The sequence below is a fragment of the Fukomys damarensis genome, unplaced genomic scaffold (assembly GCF_012274545.1).
Source record: "Fukomys damarensis isolate Sample0158 unplaced genomic scaffold, DMR_v1.0_HiC HiC_scaffold_39, whole genome shotgun sequence".
In the NCBI taxonomy this organism is placed as follows: Eukaryota; Metazoa; Chordata; class Mammalia; order Rodentia; family Bathyergidae; genus Fukomys; species Fukomys damarensis.
The window spans coordinates 27,314,544-27,334,884 of NW_022900951.1; the positions used below are offsets into that span (position 1 = coordinate 27,314,544).

The 20,341-nt window shown below is 35.2% G+C and overlaps 1 protein-coding gene across 6 annotated transcripts in view; it reads right to left on the reverse strand.

The window, feature by feature from the left end:
* Positions 1 to 20,341, reverse strand: part of Dmd (dystrophin) — a 2,130,457-nt gene that overhangs the window by 597,797 nt on the left and 1,512,319 nt on the right. For all 6 annotated transcript variants that reach the window (XM_033760401.1, XM_033760400.1, XM_033760399.1 and 3 more), the window contains exon 52: positions 10,040 to 10,157. In XM_033760401.1, coding sequence (XP_033616292.1) covers positions 10,040 to 10,157 — 118 coding nt within the window. The remainder of the gene's footprint in view (positions 1 to 10,039; positions 10,158 to 20,341) is intronic.

Sequence of the window (20,341 nt, forward strand, 5' to 3'; positions counted from 1 at the left end):
GATAGATAGAATCAGGAGACAAAAATAATGCCACCATACTATTTAATTAAAACAAACTATATCAACATTGTTAAATAACTCCCAATTGACCAACCCAGATTTTGGTATTTACTGATGCACTGTAACATTGTCAGTCTGGTTGTTTTAAGTCTTAAAATATGTAAAACACACTACCTACCTAATGAAGTGTAAAGCCAGTGAATGTAATATTTTTAATGGCCACAGCACAGCTTGTTAGCTGCCATGCATTGATATTTGTTCTACTATTCCTAGGGAATAGTAGAACATACTGCTGTTTTTATATAATAAAAATTCAGTTTCTCATTTTGTCTTAAATTATAGCTTCTCCTGATTTGAATTTTCTGACCGCTTTTATTGGACCCCATGATAAAAAGAAAAATAAATTTTCATTCAGGAAAATCCTAACCCAAATTTCTACTTTCAATATTGTGACTGGTGGGAAGCTAAGCTTTTCAAGATTAAGAGACCTCTGTTTACATTCATTTCCATTTAGTTCAAATCGGAAGAGCCTCCAAAAGTGAACTGAAGAACATTTCAAATGGCCTAGTAGGTTGTATTTTGCAGGGAAAATGTAGGGAATAGACCAAGGTATTTATTAGACCTGCTACGATACAAAAGACTGCATTAAAAAGACTCTCAGCCCTTAAGATGAAAATTTCAGATACTATTTCAAAGTCTGGGTGTGTTTGTTTGGGGGTTTCACTTGTTTTATTGTTGATTTGCTTTTTAAACTCATTCTTTGTAACCCTGACTCATCATGGGGATATTGACCGCAGCTTGTAGCTCTCCTGTGAGACTCTCCATTCAGTTAGTATTCATGACATGTCTCTGATTTTCAGAACAAGATATTAGAGTTACAGGAATTAAAAAAGAGTAACAGTTTGAAGTTTATGATTTCGTTCAGGGAAGTAAAACATACTACATGGAGACCCCAAACAATGTTTGGGGTTCCTAACCTCTGGCACTTCATAAGGGAGTGCCTCCCCCACCTTATCTCTAGTACCAGTTTCTTGTACTTCCTCTGGAAGGTTTTTTGTTTGTTGTTGCTTGTTTGATCCATATGTTAGCTTCTTATTTTTCTAAAAGGGTTTAAATGTGATTTTGATTAAAAGCATATGAATTGGTCCCTCTGAGCATCTTTAAAACCAGTGAGTCAATACATTTCCAATACATTAGACTTAATAGACATGAATGATCACAAGGTGATAATTTATATAAATATACTAGTATAAAATTTATACATACAAAATTTATAACTCTCTCTGCATATGAGCATATAAGAATACATATGTATTTGTATATTATATATATTTTGACTTAGGAATTTTTGACCTTACAGTGGTGGAAAATTAATATACGCTCAGTATAAATCATACTTTGAATTTTGACATTTTCCTGGGCTAGTGACATATAATACACTACTCTCTTGCTACGCTTGGCAGGGGCAGTTTCTAGTCAGCTGCACAATTATGTGGATAAATGCTAAATATTCTACTGTGCATTGATTTGCTAGGGGAGGATGTCTGGTGGGTTAGTCATATTCAATGCATTTTATGGTATTTTCAATTTAAAATGAGTATCAAAATGCAGCTTCACTTTGTTGAGTTATTCATCTACCTACCTATTTAAACTTTCAGTGAAAGTAGTCTTTTTTGAGCTAGGTTTCGAGTATGTTGACACATTTAACACACAATTTTAGAGTCAAAATAGTTCAGTAAAATCCTGTTTGTACTATTTCTCAGCTGTGTGACCTTGAACAAGGTATTAACATTTTTGGTCTGTGGTTCCCTCATTTATTTAATGAGCATAAGACCTACCTTAGGGACTCTTGTGAAACTTATATACATATTAGAGTTCTTTGTCCAAACTGCAGAGAACAGAACACAAATTTAAAGTATTATTCTAGAAGATATTTTAGAATCTGAATAAAATTCTATAATATTTGTCCCATAAATAAGTGAAAATTGTGACAGCTCCAAATTATCTGAAATGTTTCATATTCTGGAGTTTCCTGGGACACTTTTTTCTTTCTTCTTCCCAAGCTAGGGATGGAACTCAGGGCTTCACCCTAGGCAAGTGTTCTACCAACTGAGCTATATCCAAAGCTGGGATATGTTTTGAGTTAGTTACTGAAGTGAAACAGGCATTTTGGTTGCCCTACCAGATGCTAAAAAATATGTCCCATTCTCTGTACTATGCCATGCCCCGAGATATGTCTGTATGGTGCCCAGCATGTTTGTATGGTGTCCAACACTAATACATACCCTGCTATTCTATAATGCTGAGAAATTTATAAATTCTTGTAATAAATAAGCTATTTCCTCATTTTACAGCCCAACAGGATTATGCCTTCTGTTAGTGGTTTCTACAACACATAATACGAAACCAAACTCCTCATGAAGAGCAGGTGAAGTATCATTGTTTTAAAAGACCAACACAAGTCTATATATTTCTATTACCTTATTGTACTGGTATGGCTTAGAAGAATGCAAAAGTGAACGAAACCTTTATCTTTTAGTTTTTCTTGTAACATTGATTGTGCAAAATAGTGTAATCTTTCCAAGAAGGTATAAAGGAAGACCAGATATACCATCTGCTAAAGCTTGGATCTTAAATGTCACCCAAAGTCCACACGGTAATGATTTGCTCCCCAGAGTGACGTTACTGAGAGGTGGTGGAAATATTCAGAGGCAGCGCCTGTGGGAGGGCTTCAGGTCATTAGGGGAGTGGTGGACCCTGGTGTATCGCTGTCTGTCTTTCTCATTTTCTCTCTCTGACACGCACATGAGGTTACTTGTACTCTGTCACATGCTTTCTTTAATGATGTGCTGCCTGGCCACAGAGCCAGAGCAGCAGAATCAACTGATGATAGACTGAAACCTGCAAAACTGTGAGCAAAAATAAACCTTTTCTATTTTTAGGTGGATTATCTTAGGTATCTGTTAAAGTAACAGAAAGCTGACTAACACACCATCTTTGGAGATTTCTTTTAGCTTCAACATAAGTGGAAATTCAGAAATTTTCTCTGCTTTGGTCATAATGTTAAAAAAAGTTGCCAGAGGAAGAATCTCCATAATTATTAGACATAACAAAATATATGTAAACAGCAGCATTCTACACTCTAGTGATGAAGGTTAAAAATGATCATGTAAGTGCAATCTTACAACATGAGACTTTAGAAAAGGATAATCTGGATGAATTTTTCAGACAAAAGCATTACCGAACAGTGCATATGACATTTTAATCCAGTTAGTTATCAAAAGGAAGGACTTCAGCACAAACTATTTGGCTAGAAGAACTTGAACCATTCTGCTTTGCTGACAGATGTGGGGCACTACATCACTTATAATTGTAAACCAAACTATTTGATACAAAGAAGCCTGCAGTATTTAAATTCTTACCAAAATACCCAAGTTTATTAGCCATAGATGGCAAATGGTAATAGCTAGTTTTCCTGGTATACTGCAGGTTGGACCAGAAACCTTTTCTATATAATAATATTTAAGCCTCAAAGAGTTTCCATGATTTTTCATTTTATTCAAAGTATCACTAAGAATCAGGAAGATTTTAAGTTATTTAAGTAATTATCCAGCAGTAGATAGAGAAAACAAAACACAATTTAACACTATGAATTCATTCTTGTGTGTGTGTGTGTGTGTGTGTGTGTGTGTAAGTGCGCCTGAAATGGAGAAATGAGTAGCACTACCTGTTCTTAGTACATTTCTTAAATGTAAACCAACTTCTAAGTTCTTCCATAGGCTCACTTTTCTTTTCATCTGGCACTCTCTATGTAAACGAGCTATTCCAGATAACTTCCAAATCAGTGTGTAGATGTTACTTCACTCCTGATATCTCTACTTGTGTCTTCAACCATTTTTTAAGTATCTTATTATGATCATCTAGTTACATCTTAAGCATATTGTTTTGTATCTTATAATCAACCCCTTGCCCTGAATTTGTCTCTAGTTGTTACATTACCCTTATTAAAGCACTTACTCTCAAATTCTTAGACACGGGTCCTCCTTACATCTTCAGTTGCATACATCTAATTCATGTTAAAACTCTACAACTTCTAGCTGCATTGTAGATCACAATTTCACTTCTTTCTTTTCAATCCATTGGCACTGCTCCAGCATGGGTTCTACTGCCTCTTTCTTACCTCACAATTTACTCCTTTTTCCACAAAACACATGCACACGTACAACCCCGCCTCTATAAATTTATCTGTCATACCACTACTAATATAGGTCTACTATGTATTCTCCTATCATCACTTCCTGAAACCCTTCCCTCTCTAGCCTTTGCCTGTTTCTCAAAGTTCTATTCACAACTAGATCAAATGTAACCTCCCCTTGGATGCATTCCAGGAACCACTCATTCACACCCAATCTTTTCTCTTGTTCTCTCTCAATAGCCTATAATATCGCTCTATGGTAGTACTTGTAGTCTGCCTTGCCTAAACATGTTTGTCCAAATACCCACAATTGATTGTAAACTCTTTTAATACAAAGGCTGAATTTGATTCCTCCCTGTATTTCCTCCATCACCTCTGATATGAACTGGCACAGAGTAAGCATTCAAATGTTTGTTGAACTAAACTGAACTCTGGTTGCCAGCGGCATCCTGGTGGATGTAAATTTTGAGAGCTGCTTGTAGCTATAGCAGGTTGACAGCGGGTGCTAGATGTCAAAAAAAAAAAAAAAGAGGAAATTTACGTGGTTGACTCCACTTCTTCTAAAATAAGCAACCCTCTATTACACAGTACCTCAGAGGGAGATATTGGCTGCCAATAGCAAAAGAGATTTTATAGAAATGCAGAGAACAACATGGCCTTTTTATTTTTCTGTGAAGCATTTTATATATTTGGTTGCAGCAATGAATGATGGCTTGACAAAGCTGCTATAGAACTGTCAATTAATTCAAAAATCCCTTGAGAGTATTTTTATTCTCATATGGCAGAACATTCTCCCTTCCATAGCCCAATATATGAGCTCTTTAAGCAACACAATGTGAATTCATTTTCTTAAAATTCATAAGTTGTCACCAAATTTCTCAAAGAATTCTGGACTGTTTTGTAAAAGCCTTAAATGAAAAATAATTCCAAAAGAAACAACTCATTCTTCAGATTTGGCATTCTGCTCCAGAAGATTTTCTCCTGGTATAATTGTTTTTTAAAAAATCCATGTAGCATCCCTTTCATAGCTCCATTGTCCGGTTCCTCAGTACCAAATTAATTTTACCATGACAATGTATGTCATTTAATGAGCATCTAGGATGTGATACATAGTTACACTAGAAATATCATGTAATTTGCCCTTCATAAGCATTCTACAAGATTAAGTACCATTTTGGCCCCCCCATACAACAGATGAGAGAACCATGACAAATAGAAATAAATTGACTAGGCCAAGGTCACAAAGATAATAGATTACTGAATTGCACTAGTCCATGATCTACAATACCTGGAAGAGAGAGCTTTATATTTAGACACTGAAAAAATACAAGATAGAAGTTTAAATACGAGCAATCCTGAATATAAATTATATTCAGATTCTAGTAACTTGAGGTTAGTCCTGACATTTAAAATTTGCAAATAAATACTCTTTCCTAGTTTTTGACTAACCATCCTTTTCTGATTGATGTTTCTCAGGCCTTAAAATTATACAGTTGTAGGTTTCAATTCTAGTCCCTCAACTACCATCTTCCTAAGTTCTTGAACAAATTTCTAAGTCCTCTCAGCTTGTTTCTTTTCTCTAAAATGGTAAGAGCAGTACCTATCTCCTATATTTATAATGAATATTGAAAATAAAATAACTTACATGAATTTCTTGGCTGACTCTTCCAAACATTTGATGAAGTCTGGGTGTATAACTTACTCCCTCTTTTCCAAAGCTATCTTCTCCTTTTGGTCTTTTGAACCTTACCCCCATCCCCACCCTAGCTTTGGTGGTAAAATAATCAAATTGCTACCCAAAAAAGCTCATTAATGGCTTACCCACTAGGCATTTGAAGTAATCAAATATATAGTAATCAAAATAAGAACTAATATTCCTTTAGTTCTTATGGCCCCAATCCTTATTTAAGTCCTTATTTAATTCTCCCAACCTTGCAGGTTGAAACTGAGATCTGATAATTTATTGAGATTAGTCATTTGTTCAGGATCACAAAACTAAGGGGCAAATCCAGGTAGCCTGCCTTCAAAGCCTACATGTGCTATTAACTATGTATCTTTAAAATGGTAATGAGGCTATGAAAGGAAAGGCTACACTAGCAAGGTTCTGAAGTACAAATGTCAATGAATCCATGCTCAGTAATATTGTTTGTGAAATAAATAGAGTAATAAGAGAAGCAGTTCTTTTTATCCCTATCCTCTCTAAAGCATGATGGTGTCGTGCTATGGAGTATTAATGGACACAGAAAAGAGTTTAGCATAATCTGGACACCTCAAAAAGGCAAATTAAATTGTTCTTAATTTTTTTCAGTCCCCTGATCCAGCCCTTTTGCAGAAAAAAGTCATAGAAATGGTTAATAATCAAAACAGTGAAGAAAAGCAAGAAATATGAACATCAGAAAACATCAAGAAGAATTTATCACTTGTACTTCTGTAGAATTTTTAACATGATTTTGATCACTATAAACCCAAACCTAACAGATATCATGGAAATAGCTTTGTATAGTAAAAATGTTTGGTTTTTGCAGACCCAATTATTTGAATTTTGGCGTGAATATTAGCAGTAGAGCAGAATCGCTTTTTTACTGGACTTTTCTCTTGACAGAATGTAATAACTATGTATAGATTTCCCACACTGTTCAAAGTTATAAACTAGGATTTACACAAAGGGGAAAAAGTTTCAATATATACACATATTAAATATTTTTATTTCGTTGATTCCTATTTAAGTATTTCTAGAAGTTTTGGGGGAATAAAAACGGAAGAACAAAATTGTAAAATGTGGAAATACAGTTTTATGAACAAGTATTTCATTTCTTCCCTTCCCCTAAAAACCAAATCTATACTAAGAAAATTCTACTTTGAACACTACTCACACTTGATGAGCATTGAATTTCCACCCCTTTCATAGACTTCAAGTGGGGAGAAAAATTGAAACACAGCAGGGATAGAAATGCCATTGTTTGGATAACATATCTTGTTGGAATTATGCTAGCATGAGCATTAGCAACTCTAGGCATATCTGGACCTAACATTTTAGCTTAGACATTTAATGAACTGTCATGCCATGTTTCAACAGACACTCGAATTTAAGAAAATACTTCTATGGACCATTTCGATTGTAATCTTTCCATTACCCTTCAAATATTCATAAAGGCATCATTCCTAAAAGATAGGAGCTTAGACACATAGAATTATTCAAATCACTGGATATTAGTAGAGAAATACAAAGTTGCCCTCTAGTCATGCAACTGTAACCTACAGCATTGAAAAAGTCAATGCAATATGAAAAGAAAATTGTAAGGGATAATGGAAAGTATTTAGATAATGTTGAACAGATACTATAAAATGTATTAGTGTTATTTTCCTCTTAGGGAAGTCAGGTTTCATTAGCAAAATAACCTATGATTTCCTGTATAGTATGTTCAGACTGGTATAAACACTTTCACCAAATTTTTATATTGTTTAGGCAAGAAACAGAACATTTACCTATTCACTGGAAATTCAGTGTCTCACTGAATACATCATTCATTAAGGTTCACTATTTTGGGCCAGTGTTGCAATCGGGTGGAGATTTCTCATTGTTCTAGTTTGGGAGAGGAACACTCTGACCTATCAACTCAACAGCTATCTATGTTGATTATTACAGGCACTTTTGCCCTTGCCAGGCTGCATACAGAAACCACATTTTACAACTTTCATAGATCCACAGAGATTAACTACTGCCCCCCCACATCTTCTTTTTTTAGTTCAATATTGGTCAAAATTTTCTCACTTCCCTACCAGTTAAGATGTGACTATGTGACCAGTTCCAGTCAGCCAACAGACTATGAACAAAATTAACATATGCCACTTCCAGGTCTAGTTCATGACAAGTTTCATGAGTAACACTCATTCCACATCTGCTCAGTAAAGGCATAAGACAGATGTTCTAAATACAAAAGATGTAAGAAGACTGGGTCCCAGAATAGGACCAGAAGAATTCTGGAAAGTTTCAGAATAAAAAGCAAACTTCCACTGCATTGAGCCACCAAGGCTTGGGAGTGTATTTGTTACCCTGTGGTTAGTGATGCTCAATGAATACATTAGCCTATGTCCAAATTTACTGTTTCAACAGCACTAAGTAAATTTTCAAAACAGAGACCAGCCTATTTTAATTAACAACCACTGTAGTGAAAAAGGAAATGTCTTTTGCAATAGAATAAAAAATATATAATTGCAGACCAAAAAATATTTATTTCTACCTACTAAGGTCATTAACAAAAGCAACAAAACAAAATGGGAAGTAGAAAACAGACTAAAAGGAGCACAGATTTTCAAAGCCAAAAGACTTTTACAAATTTCAAGTTCTGCTCCCCAATTCTTTTAAGCTTAAGCAGTTTTATTAACTGTTTGTGGAAGCTGTTTACTGATCTATAAAATGGACTTAATGGATTCTGTAAAGATCTGTTATATATAACATGTATACACCATCTGACACTTACAAGGTAGTCAATAAAAAGCAACTAGAATCACTAAGTATTTACTTATTTATATAAGAGTGACTGATAATACTTTTCAGATATTAACCTTTTATTCTGGTTATGCTTTCCCTTTCACCACTGTATTGGCAACCAGGCATTTGAATCTGCTTCCTTAAGGTTAATGGAGGAGAAAGTAAATTACAAGGATATAGATATGTGGACAAAAGTCTAGGCCATGTATAACGTACAATACATGGAAGAAAAAAGGATGATTATGGGAAGGTTTCCTCCATTCCTGCACCAGAAAACACTGCTCTGGTTGGAGAAGGGAAAGGAGGAGATATTACATACAAAGTTAGAAAAGTCAACAGTGATGCATATAGGTAGGTGGAGGGAACGGAGAAAATTAGACACCAGAGAACCAATAGCAGAGGTGATATGGGCTTCATTCCTGAGGAGACTTTCTAAGAAAAATTGGATAGGAGTAGTTCTATGTGGCCTTCTCTCTCTCTCTCTCATTTTTATTTTTTTATTTTATTTATTTATTTTTTTTGGTACCGGGGATTGAACTTGGGTCCTTGTGCTTGCAAAGCAGGCCACCGAACCGCTGAGCTAAATCCCCGGCCCTTATCTCTCTTTTTGATGCTATGCACTGCTACTGACACCACAGTTACTCTGAACCACTCTAGAAAGGAGCAGCAGGTGGGACTTACACAGCATCCCAAAGCTCCTGCCCACCCCAGTATGGTACGATGAGTTTCGTTTTTCTCCTGGTATTAGGGTTTGGACCCAGAGCTTTTTCACTGAGCTATATCGCCAACCCATTTTTTAATTTCATATTTTGAGGCAGGGTCTCACTAAGTTGCCCAGGCTTGGCTCAAACTTCCAGTCTTCCTGCTGCACCCTCCCAGAATGCTGGGATTATAGGTAGGTGCCACTATGCCCTGATGAGTGTGATTTTTAATATTACAAAGTGTGGATGTGGGAGGGGAATCAAAGCAGCAGAGAGAGATATCCATATCTGCAAGTGTCACAACAGGTCTGAAAGGTTCCGGAAGGGGCTGTCTGCTGAGACTAAAAAGGAAGAACAGAATGAAGAGACTGGCACCTCCACGGTTGCCAGTCCAAATATACAAGTAACAACCACACCCACCATGCTATGAATTGACGAAAATTTTAGGTCCTCTATTCAGTGGAATTTATATTCAGTCATTGAAAGACAATGTTATGAACTGGAAATCTTACTCAGTATAATAGTTATCCTTTACAATGATTTCACACTCTTTTTATAAGTAAGTGTGATTGGAATATATGAATTTAAGTTGTTATCAAAAATTTTCATGTTTCTTGCCTTGAATTCCCAATACTTGCAAAAAAAACTTACTTTGGTCAGTAATGACTGTTCTAGCCTCTTGATTGCTGGTTTTGTTTTTCAAATTCTGGGCAGCAGTAATGAGTTCTTCCAACTGGGGGCGCCTCTGTTCCAAATCCTGCAGTGTTGCCTGAAAAAATAAACACCACTTAATATTGGGGTTCTCCAGCTTTGTACATTTTCTGTATGTGTTATGCAACACAAAGTAAAGTGCAATTTTCAAACCAGCCAAAACACTTTTAGAAATAAAGATGTTACTAGATATCTCTTCAGAGAAAATAACTGAACAAGAAATATTTTCACTCTTAGATATCAAAAAGTATTTCACTTGAAAATCTTGATTATAGCTTTGTTTCCCTCTTGTAGAGCTCAGATGGAGTAATTTCAGAGTACTTGTGTATACATAAGCCACTTAATTCCAAATTATGAGAATGTATTTTTTAAAAAAGCTATTTACACTTGAAATCTAATTTTATGTGGTGTCAATATTAAGGTGTGTATTAATTTTAAAAACAAGAAACAGGAAGTGATTTAAGAGATATCAGGGAGGGCAGGGACAAAGAGAAAAAATGAGAACGAAGACCTGTCATGTAGAGGTACAAGATCCCAGTAATGAATGTAACTGCACTGTATACCTAAAATGTACCAATAAACTCAATAAAAAAAGAGATATTAGTAAACTTTTTTGTATCTGTGATTCCTCACATGGGAAAGGAGGTGACATGCTTGAGTGCTATCAGTCTTTCCTCAAAGCTGCCTGCCCATACGAGTCACTAAACTCTATTTCTCCTTCCCAGCACTAATGACTTAGTACAATGATGCTCTGGGAATCTGCATTTGTCATAAATTCCCTACTTAACTTTTATGATTAGGCAATTTTGGAGAACATGAGAATGGATGTAAGTATTCATTTTCTTCTGTAGTATAAATGATTTTAATATTGCTTAAAATACCAGATAGAAAAAAACCCAACATTTTAATTTATAGGTAGCAATGCTAATCATTAAGAAAGCCCTCTGCTCTTCAAGAATCCATCTCTTGAATCTGTCATCTTAGTCTCTCTGCACTGAAAGATCCAGATCTCAGTTATTTAGAAAAAAACTGTAAAAAGTACTATATCAATCTTGTTCTGATCCTAAAGCTGAATAAGTTTTAATTAGGGAAAGTAAACTTAATATTTACTCTTCGTCACAGCCACTATGTGATAGATGTTCTACGCGTTTCCTCATTTGTAGTATCTTAATAATCACACTAATGACCCTGCCAAAAGTTCTGTCTGATTTTAAATATGATGCTTTTCTATTACCAGATGAAAGTGATGAAATGTGGTAGATAGAAATATTTATGAACTCAGTTATCAATTATGTCTTTGACTTCTACAGATTTTCCATGGATTTTTGTCTTTGGAAAGGCCAAATTTTGATCATTCTCTAGTGCTTCTTTTGTGAAGAGACAGGAAGACAGGCTTTGTGATTTAAGTTCAATTGCTTTGGTAACATTAACAGGAAAAACTTATCCAAACATTGTACATCTATTTTAAGCAGTTTTTCCTCTCTCTATCGAAGAATTGGTGGGGCTAACTTTTAACAAATTTTCCACATTTGTAAGCTGTGATTGCTCAGAAGAAAAATCCAATTTTCAGGTTTCTAACTTTTATGGTTTCTTTACACAAAAGTGTGTTTGAAATATGGAACAAATTGCCAAAGACAGCTATTGAAGTAAGTAGCATAAGTAAGTTGGAGCGAACTGAACAAATTTTCAAGTTGGAAGCATAAAGTGGCAGACAGATTTTACAAAATAATTTGTTTTCCAGGGTTGCACTGTGATACTCTGGTCAGGTCATCTGTAACACAGCAAGCTGAAAAGTTGCTTTGGAACTGCCTACTCTCAAATGTCCGAATACATTCAATAATTGCTTTTATTTTTTAGATTTACCCAGAAACCTCAGAAAAAGTAAAATCTCTACCTCAAATTTAATACAGAATTTTAAATACATGTAGCCTGCAAAGTATATGCATTCATTCATTGACTCATTCATTCATGGTAATAAATATTTTTCAAGTGTTAGTTGTTGCTCTGGGGGCTACAGATGTAGCGCTGAACAAATATATGTGGTATTGTGTACAATTTAAATGAAAATTATGATTAATGCTCTAATATATATTTTATATAAAATTATTAGGTTATTTTCCTTTGATTTTATATTAGTTCATACTGAAACAACTAGACCATTTCTCTGGTTTCCACTTTTAGGTATTGCATTCAATGTTTGCTATACTTTTTTTCTTTTCTTCTTTGAGAACTTCAAAGATCATTTGAGAAGTATGTTGTAAAAGTAACTTGATCAACTTTAATCGGAACCTTCCTAGACTCTAAATTAAATCTGACCACAATGAACAGCTTTTGCTGCTGAAATTAGCAAGCATGTCAATTTAGACTTAAAACAAGCTATTTTCCTCTCTAATGAACAAAATAGGTCTCAGGATATTGTGAAACCTGTTTTCCAGTTGGGTGATTCTCTAATTCTGCTGACAGACACATGCTTTGTAAGCACCTGACAAGATTATTAATGACATCCTTTGGAGCAACCTCCTTAAAAGGAGATTCACAACTGCTATACAACTGTATATTTCTAACCTGTTTCTAAACAAATTTTCATTTTTTATCCTGTTCATTGGTCAACACAAATACCCTTTTCAAAAACAAATTGTAAAATAATAATGTGTTGTGCTATGGAATTTGTCAGAGCCTAATGTGCTCTTTACTTAGTGGTTCTCCATCGGCAGAATGAAAATTTTCTCCTTTGGTTTCCTTTCTAGAACTAAAGGAAAAGATTTGAAGATGGACTACATGTAACCTTTTTTGATTATCATAACAACAATAACTGAAAGGTTTTCTTGCTCATGAATGAAATACGAGCACACAGTGAGAGTAAAGATTACTTTTCATTTATGCTCCGTTTTAAGTGTATTCTATTTATTTGCTATTTATAATGTCTTTAGGTTGACAATTGTACAGTTTCTGAAATACACTGACCTTTCTCTCTGTGGTATGGTACACCCCAAAAATGAGAGAACACCTTAGTTCTAATCATTACTCAGCCTAACCTCCAAAACATCCATTCATTGTCTGGGCTGGGGGTGTAGCTCAGTGGTAGTGTTTGCCTAGAATACAAAAGGTTCCAGTTTTGATCACCGGCACGACACACACACACACACACACACACACACACACACTTACTCATCTGTTCTCTGCTCCCAGTCTGTTGCCCCTACTATGTCCAGGACACCATACCTACTCTCTAATCCTCATCCCTATATGACTCTGGCCCCTCTTCTATTACTGGAGTTCCTCATTCTAGTTTTAGTCATACTCAATAAGTAGAATGTAAAACGTGCTTATTTATTTCTTTGATATGAGCTCATAAAATTGTTACATAAACAACTTATACGGATAAAACTAAAATCGTTACATGCTTAACAGTACTTAAGCATGAGAATTTTGTCTACAAGGATTCTGTCATTCGGGAAGAAACAAAACACGGGGAAAAGAAGGAATCAATGCTATTTCTAAGGAGTCATAAGGCATCTACTGGGCTTTACTAAAAACAGCTTACCCCTTGGAGATGAGAATTCATCATGGATTCCACTAGCTGAGCAAAGATGGAAGAAAAAAATCTTTAAATATAAAGTAAATCAGATTCTTTAATCCTACTAAATCCCCCAGGGTTGAAGAAAGTGGTTATAAATAGCAATCCTATGAAGAATGGAGTTAAACAGTAAAACCGTACATACTATAAGTAGGTCATTTTAGGCTCTTAAAAGTTACAATTTATTATTGTACTCACTAAGATAAAATTCTACCTAAATATACTCAAATAGTAAACTCTATATGTTGCATTTCATATTTATTATTTATTAAATTAAGAAAAGACTTAACCACACTTGTTAAATTTTTTTGTTCTTCTATACAGAACGGACAATTTCACATAGTTACAATTAAATAGAACATGGTGATTGACCATCATTGCTATTTTGTAGTAATAAGTATTAATGAAGGTTACTTGTAATAATATAGAATCCTATATCTAAAAACTAAAAATTTGTTTTTATATCTACAAACTAAAAATTACCAAAGATTGACCAAGTAAAATGATTTATAGAATTCTTTTATGTATGGAAGAAATAATCAATTAAGTCAGATAGGTCTTACATTTTAACCTTTTAATAACTGAAAGAATTTTACAGGGAGGGGATACAAAGCATTTTCCTCGTTTTTGACTATCTTGCTAAGTAACTTCATTCTGGCCTCTAAACCTGTGTTCAGTGGCTTCTCAGAAGACACTGGCCAAACCCAACGTCATCTTTATTGCCTTCCACTTCCTCACTTCTCATTTACATTTAAAACTGGCTTGGATGGCTTCCTACTTGGCATATCTTCATAACTTCTTCTGTGAGTGTTCAATCAGTACCTACATTGCTAGATTCTTTATAGATACCTCTAAAGGTTGTCATCCTTTTGTTGTTTATTCATTAAAGAGGATTTTGTTTTTATGTAATATCAAGTTTATAGAATATTTTCAGGAATGCTTTAAGAATCCCCACATATTCTTCACCTAGATTCATCAATTATAACATTTTGTGCCATTTTAGCATTTATCATTCAGTCTGCGTATGTGTATATATACTAATAGCTGTATATTATATACTTTTGTCTGAACCATTTCAATATTCTTTGCAAATATCACTCTCCTTTATCCTTAAAAGCTTCATTATTTATTTCTTAAGAGCAAAGCCATTATCATACGTAACCTCAGCCCAATTTCAAAGCCAGGAAATCTAACATGGCTTTAATACTATAATCTTTTGCACACTCTATTCTGAGTATGACAATTACCCCATTAATGGCCTTTATAGCTGCATTTTCATTTCCTGGTCTAAGCTCATACATTGCATTTAGTTGTCATCGACTCCTTAGCCTTCTTTAATCTAAATAGTCACTTACCTTTCTTTGACCTTCATATCACTGATATATTTGAAGAACAGAGGCCAAGTATTTTCTAGAATATCTCCCAATTTGTTTCAGCAAGTTTATTTATGCTATGTTAGTCACTGAACTAGGCACAGGGGGTGTAGCAGTCAAACAGAAAAAAAAATCCTTTTCTCAAAGAGAAAATAAACTAATAATGAAGAAAGAATAAATAAGCAATTATAATATACTGAGATGAATATTGAAGAGAACACACAGGGAATGACAAAGGATATGGCAGAGATAGTCGAGTAACTTTAGGGGTCAAGGAAGGTCTACTGAAGGATTCAAGTTTAAGTGGCTCACAGCTCTTATCCATTTAAACTATAGAAGATGATTTAAAATATCTGCTCCTAACAGCAACCATGGTGACCAGGAGAACATGAAAGCCTCCCATTATAGGGACTTAGAACTAATGAAGGATCCCAGCTATTAAACACTGAAATCCATGACTGCACTACACCAAAGTCAATCTTCCCACATACTGCTCCTTACCAATGTCTGTGTGTGATGGGGATATGGAGTCATTTGAGGGATCACACATGGACTTCCCTGAAAGAGAGCGGCTCAATAACCACTAAGTAACTGTGTAGCTCCTCTGGGAAACTGCATGACATACCAGGTTATTTCCATTCAACCTTCTCTCCTTTCATTTGTGGTCAGACTTATATTTTATTCTAATGGCTTTCTTACCTTCCCTAGTTTCCTCTTATTTCCTTGCATATAAATGTTTCCTCTACTAAAATATTTCCCCTTTTTCCCCTGTCACTATAGAAATAATCTCAGGCTCTAACAATCCCCTCTTGCCCTTCTGGACTCTATGTCTTTCATGAGCTCTTCAGATTCACACTGCATGATAATTCCGACACTACCACCTGGATGTATAATGACCCTGGGTAGGCAGAGACTTCAATTAGGGTCAACTCCTTGAGATGTGTAACTTGTGCAGTCACACAGTTCTACACTGGAAGAGTCACATGCTGGGTTTAATGCACTGTTGTTGCCATCACAAAAGTATTAGTGCTTTTGAGACAGGGTCTCATTATGTTGTCCAGGCTGGCCTCGAACTTGCAATATTCTGCTTCAGGCTCCAGAGTAGCTGGGATTGTGTGCCCCTACATCTAGCTCAATGGCTTTCTTAAATAAGGGGCTCTGAATTTCATTTTTCACCAGGCCCTACAAATTATGTACCAGATCCTGAACTCAACCCTGATGTTAGTAAAGAGTAAAAGCTGTCTCTTGGCTGAAGCACTGATTAATTTCCAATCAAGAACACCACAATTGAGCACACATGACGTCAATCAAATGGCTCTTGCTTTGTTCTTGAGAATGTATTCCAAATTTCTGAAAAGAACAATCATGAGTAAAAAATATGGGCTTTTTTTTCGGGGGTAGACTCTCTTCTGGCTTCAGGAAAATGATAAACTGAATTAGCCAAGCTTCTTGCAGTAAACAAAGGTCCCATTCAAACTGGGATAAAAAGACTTTTCTCCCTAAGGCCTGAAATGCTAAGGAGAAGGTGCAGTCAGTAGAATCTGAAAAGGAGGTTCAGGGAGAAGACCTTTTGACAGAAGCCATGGTTGTCAGTAAAGGGATCCTGTCACTGTTTGACTTCTCCTCTCAATTGCTGATCTGCTAGTACCTCCCACTGAAAGATCCTCAGCAGTGAATATACAAGTCCACTACTGCTGCCAGTAGCGGTCAGCCTCCCTCAGTAAAATAAGAAGTTGGAAAGTATATCTGAAAAAATAGCCAGCAAAAACACCAGAGTGAATGTTCACTACTGAAGGAATCAATTAAGGGACTGAGCACATATTAGGGGTTCTCAGGAAAGGCCTTATATGAATAAGGAATGTCACTGCAGTTGAGCCTTGGACAATTTGCACTGGGCATGAGGAGGGCAGCACTGATAGGCATCAAAAGGCATGTGTTAAGGCATAGGATTGAAAAAATAAAATAAAATGGATTGGTTGGAGTCTAGGGTTGCTTGGAAAAAATGAAATAAGTTCGATAGGTATAGTGGAATCAATTTGTGGTTGGCTATTTTTAATTGGAACATAATAATTATGCTATGGTTGGGTTTTTATATTTTATTAAAATTTTTTAGTACAGATCAGTTATGTAGAATAATGGGTTTGTTTTGACATACAGATAGATGCACATAACATACTTTTATTATGCTCAGTGTTTTAATCTCCTTGGAGAGGCTACCCCCACATCTGCATGCATAGGTTCGCTGACCAGCATTTATTCTATTTAGAACTGGTTGCTCCCTGAAGCAATCTTGTTCATTTATTTATTTTTTATAGTTGGCTTTTCAAAAGTCAGTTTTGAGTGTTTGGATTTAATCCTAAGGACAACTAGGAAGCAATACACTCTTGAAAATCTGAAGCTATAGGAGCAAATGTTTAGTACTCCTGTTCTTTTGCACATCATGTGCTTTCAGGTTGGGATACCTTCCTCAGTTCTTGAACGATTTTGGGATATATAGTAAATAGACACCCATAATAAAATGTGTTGATGGGCCAAATGTCTAGATACAATATGGAGAATCAATGATAAAAGAAACAGCTGATTATAATTGGTAACATGAACAAGTTGCTTCAATACATGTCCATGTGTTTAGGCAATGTCCATTAGTATTATAAAAACCTAACTGATATTTGTTTTTTTCTCTCATTGAGTTTATTGGTACCTTTTAGGTATATATACAGTTGCATTCATCATTGGGATCTTGTACCTATACATGACAGGTCTTGGTTCTCATTTTTTCCCCTTGTATTGGTAACATGAACAAGTTGCTTCAATACATGTCCATGTGTTTAGGCAATGTCCATTAGTATTATAAAAACCTAACTGATATTTGTTTTTTTCTCTCATTGAGTTTATTGGTACCTTTTAGGTATATATACAGTTGCATTCATCATTGGGATCTTGTACCTATACATGACAGGTCTTGGTTCTCATTTTTTCCCCTTGTCCCTTGTCCCTGTCCTCCCTCCACCCCCTCCTCCCCACTCCCTTTACAAACACTTTATTTCTAAACTCATCCCACTTTCCCTATGCCCTTAGCCTTTTTCTTCCTATTTCACATTGTCAATTATTTCATTAGGATCTCATGCACTATTATAGTTTTTCACACCAGAGAAATTATTCGGTATTTACACTTGTGACTTATATATTTCACTTAGGAGTATATCTTCAATATGTATCCATTTTCCTAAGAATGAATCTAATTTATCATTCTTTAAGGCTGAGTAGTATTGCATTTTATTGAAAAACCACATCTTCTTTGTCCAGTCTCCAAATTATGGGCAAATGGACTGTTTCCAAGTTGTAGCTATTACAAACTGTGCCGCTATAAACATGGGTGTGCATATATCACTGTGATATGATTCTTTTAATTATTTTGGAAAGATACCCAGCAGAGGGATGGCTGGGTCCAATGGAACCTCTAGTCCCAGCTCTTTGAGGTATCTCCATATTTATTTCCATAGTGGTTGCACCAGTCTGCACTCCCACCAACAATGGAGAAGGATTTCTTTCTCCCCACAACCCTGCCAACATTTGTTATTGGTTGATTTCTTGATAGCTGCCACTCTTTGTGGGGTGAGGTGGAATCTCAGTGTTTTCATCTGCATCTCTCAAATGATCAGTGATGTGGAACATTTTTTCATATATTTACTTACTGCTTTTACTTCTTTGTCTGAGAAATGTCTGTTCATTTCAGATGCCCATTTTTGAATTGGGTCTTTATATTTGGGGTTGCTGATTGTTTTGAGTTCTTTATATATTCTAGTAAGAGTCCTTTGTCTGAGGTGCAGCTGGTAAAAATATTTTTCCACATGGTAGGTTGTCTTTTAGTTCTGTTGATGGTTTCCTTTGCAGTGCAGAAGCTTTTTAATAAGATGAGATCCCAGTTGTTGATTCTTTCTGCTAGTTCCTGTGCTACTGAGGATTTGTTCATAAAGTCTTTTCCTATGCCAATGTCTTCAAGAGTTCTGCCTAACATATTTTCCAGTGAGTTTAGTGTTTCTTTTTTAATATTTAGATCTTTAATCCACTTGTATTTTAGTTTAGTGCATGGTGAAAAATAAGGGCCTAGTTTTAATCTTTGGCAGGTTGAAATCCAGTTTTCCCAACACCATTTATTAAAGAGACTATCTCCTACAGTGAGGATGGTCAGCTCCTTTGTCAAAGATGACATAGCTGAGTACATCTGGAGTTGTTTTTGTGTCTTCCAGTCTGTTCCACTGATCTTCAGGTCTGTTTCTTTGCCAGTACCATGCTGTTTTTATCACAGTGGCTTTGTAGTATAGTTTCAATTTGGGAATTGTTATATCTGCTGCCATTCTCTGTTTCCTAGGTTGGCTTTTGCTATTCTAGGGCTGTCGTGGTTCCAAATGAAGTTTTGGATTATTTTTTCTAGTTCTGTGAAATATAGTGTTGGAATTTCAATTGGCATTGCATTGAATCTGTATAGCAGAAAAACTACTGATATATGGATCACTTAAAAATGAAAATTAAAGACAGCTACTTAATCAATTATCATTAGCTAGTAGAACCTGAAAAACACAGTAGGATAATCTGTGAAATTTACTCAACTTTTTATGATGGTTTTCATTATTTGTTGATATTCTTAGGAGCTTAGAAACATTGTAAGCCTACCAAATTTGATCCCTAGCTTATAATTGTAGAATGCCAAAATTATCTACAATTAGTGTGTCATGTACAAAATAAAGTCACTTTTGAAAAATAGATTAAGTTGGTACTTTCAGGCTATTATGTTGCAGGAACTTAAAGGCTTGATATACTTATCATTTCATAAAACACTTAACATGCAAAAATAAAAACTCTTGGCTATACAAGCCAATAAGGAATGAGTTCTAAATTGGGAATCATAAAGTATAATGTCACAGTCAAGAAAAAAGAATTTTAGGCAACAATTTTTGAAAATAATTTGCAAATACATTTCTAATCTGCTACGAAGGGTGCTGATATTTTTAGCTATCCAACATTACATCTATTATTCGAATTGTTCACATTTCTTGAAACCCTATTGTCTTGTAATTATTACCATATTAACAAAGGATAATTGGGGCAGTTTTAAAAGCAGTTATTGTCACGCACAACACATTTACAGGCTTTTGATGCTGTGACCCAGCAACATCAGCAATTTTTTTTCCTACATATGCTTTAGAGGAAAAGGGAAAAATGGGACTACTTAACAATATATATATATATATATATATATATATATATATGTGTGTGTGTGTGTGTGTGTGT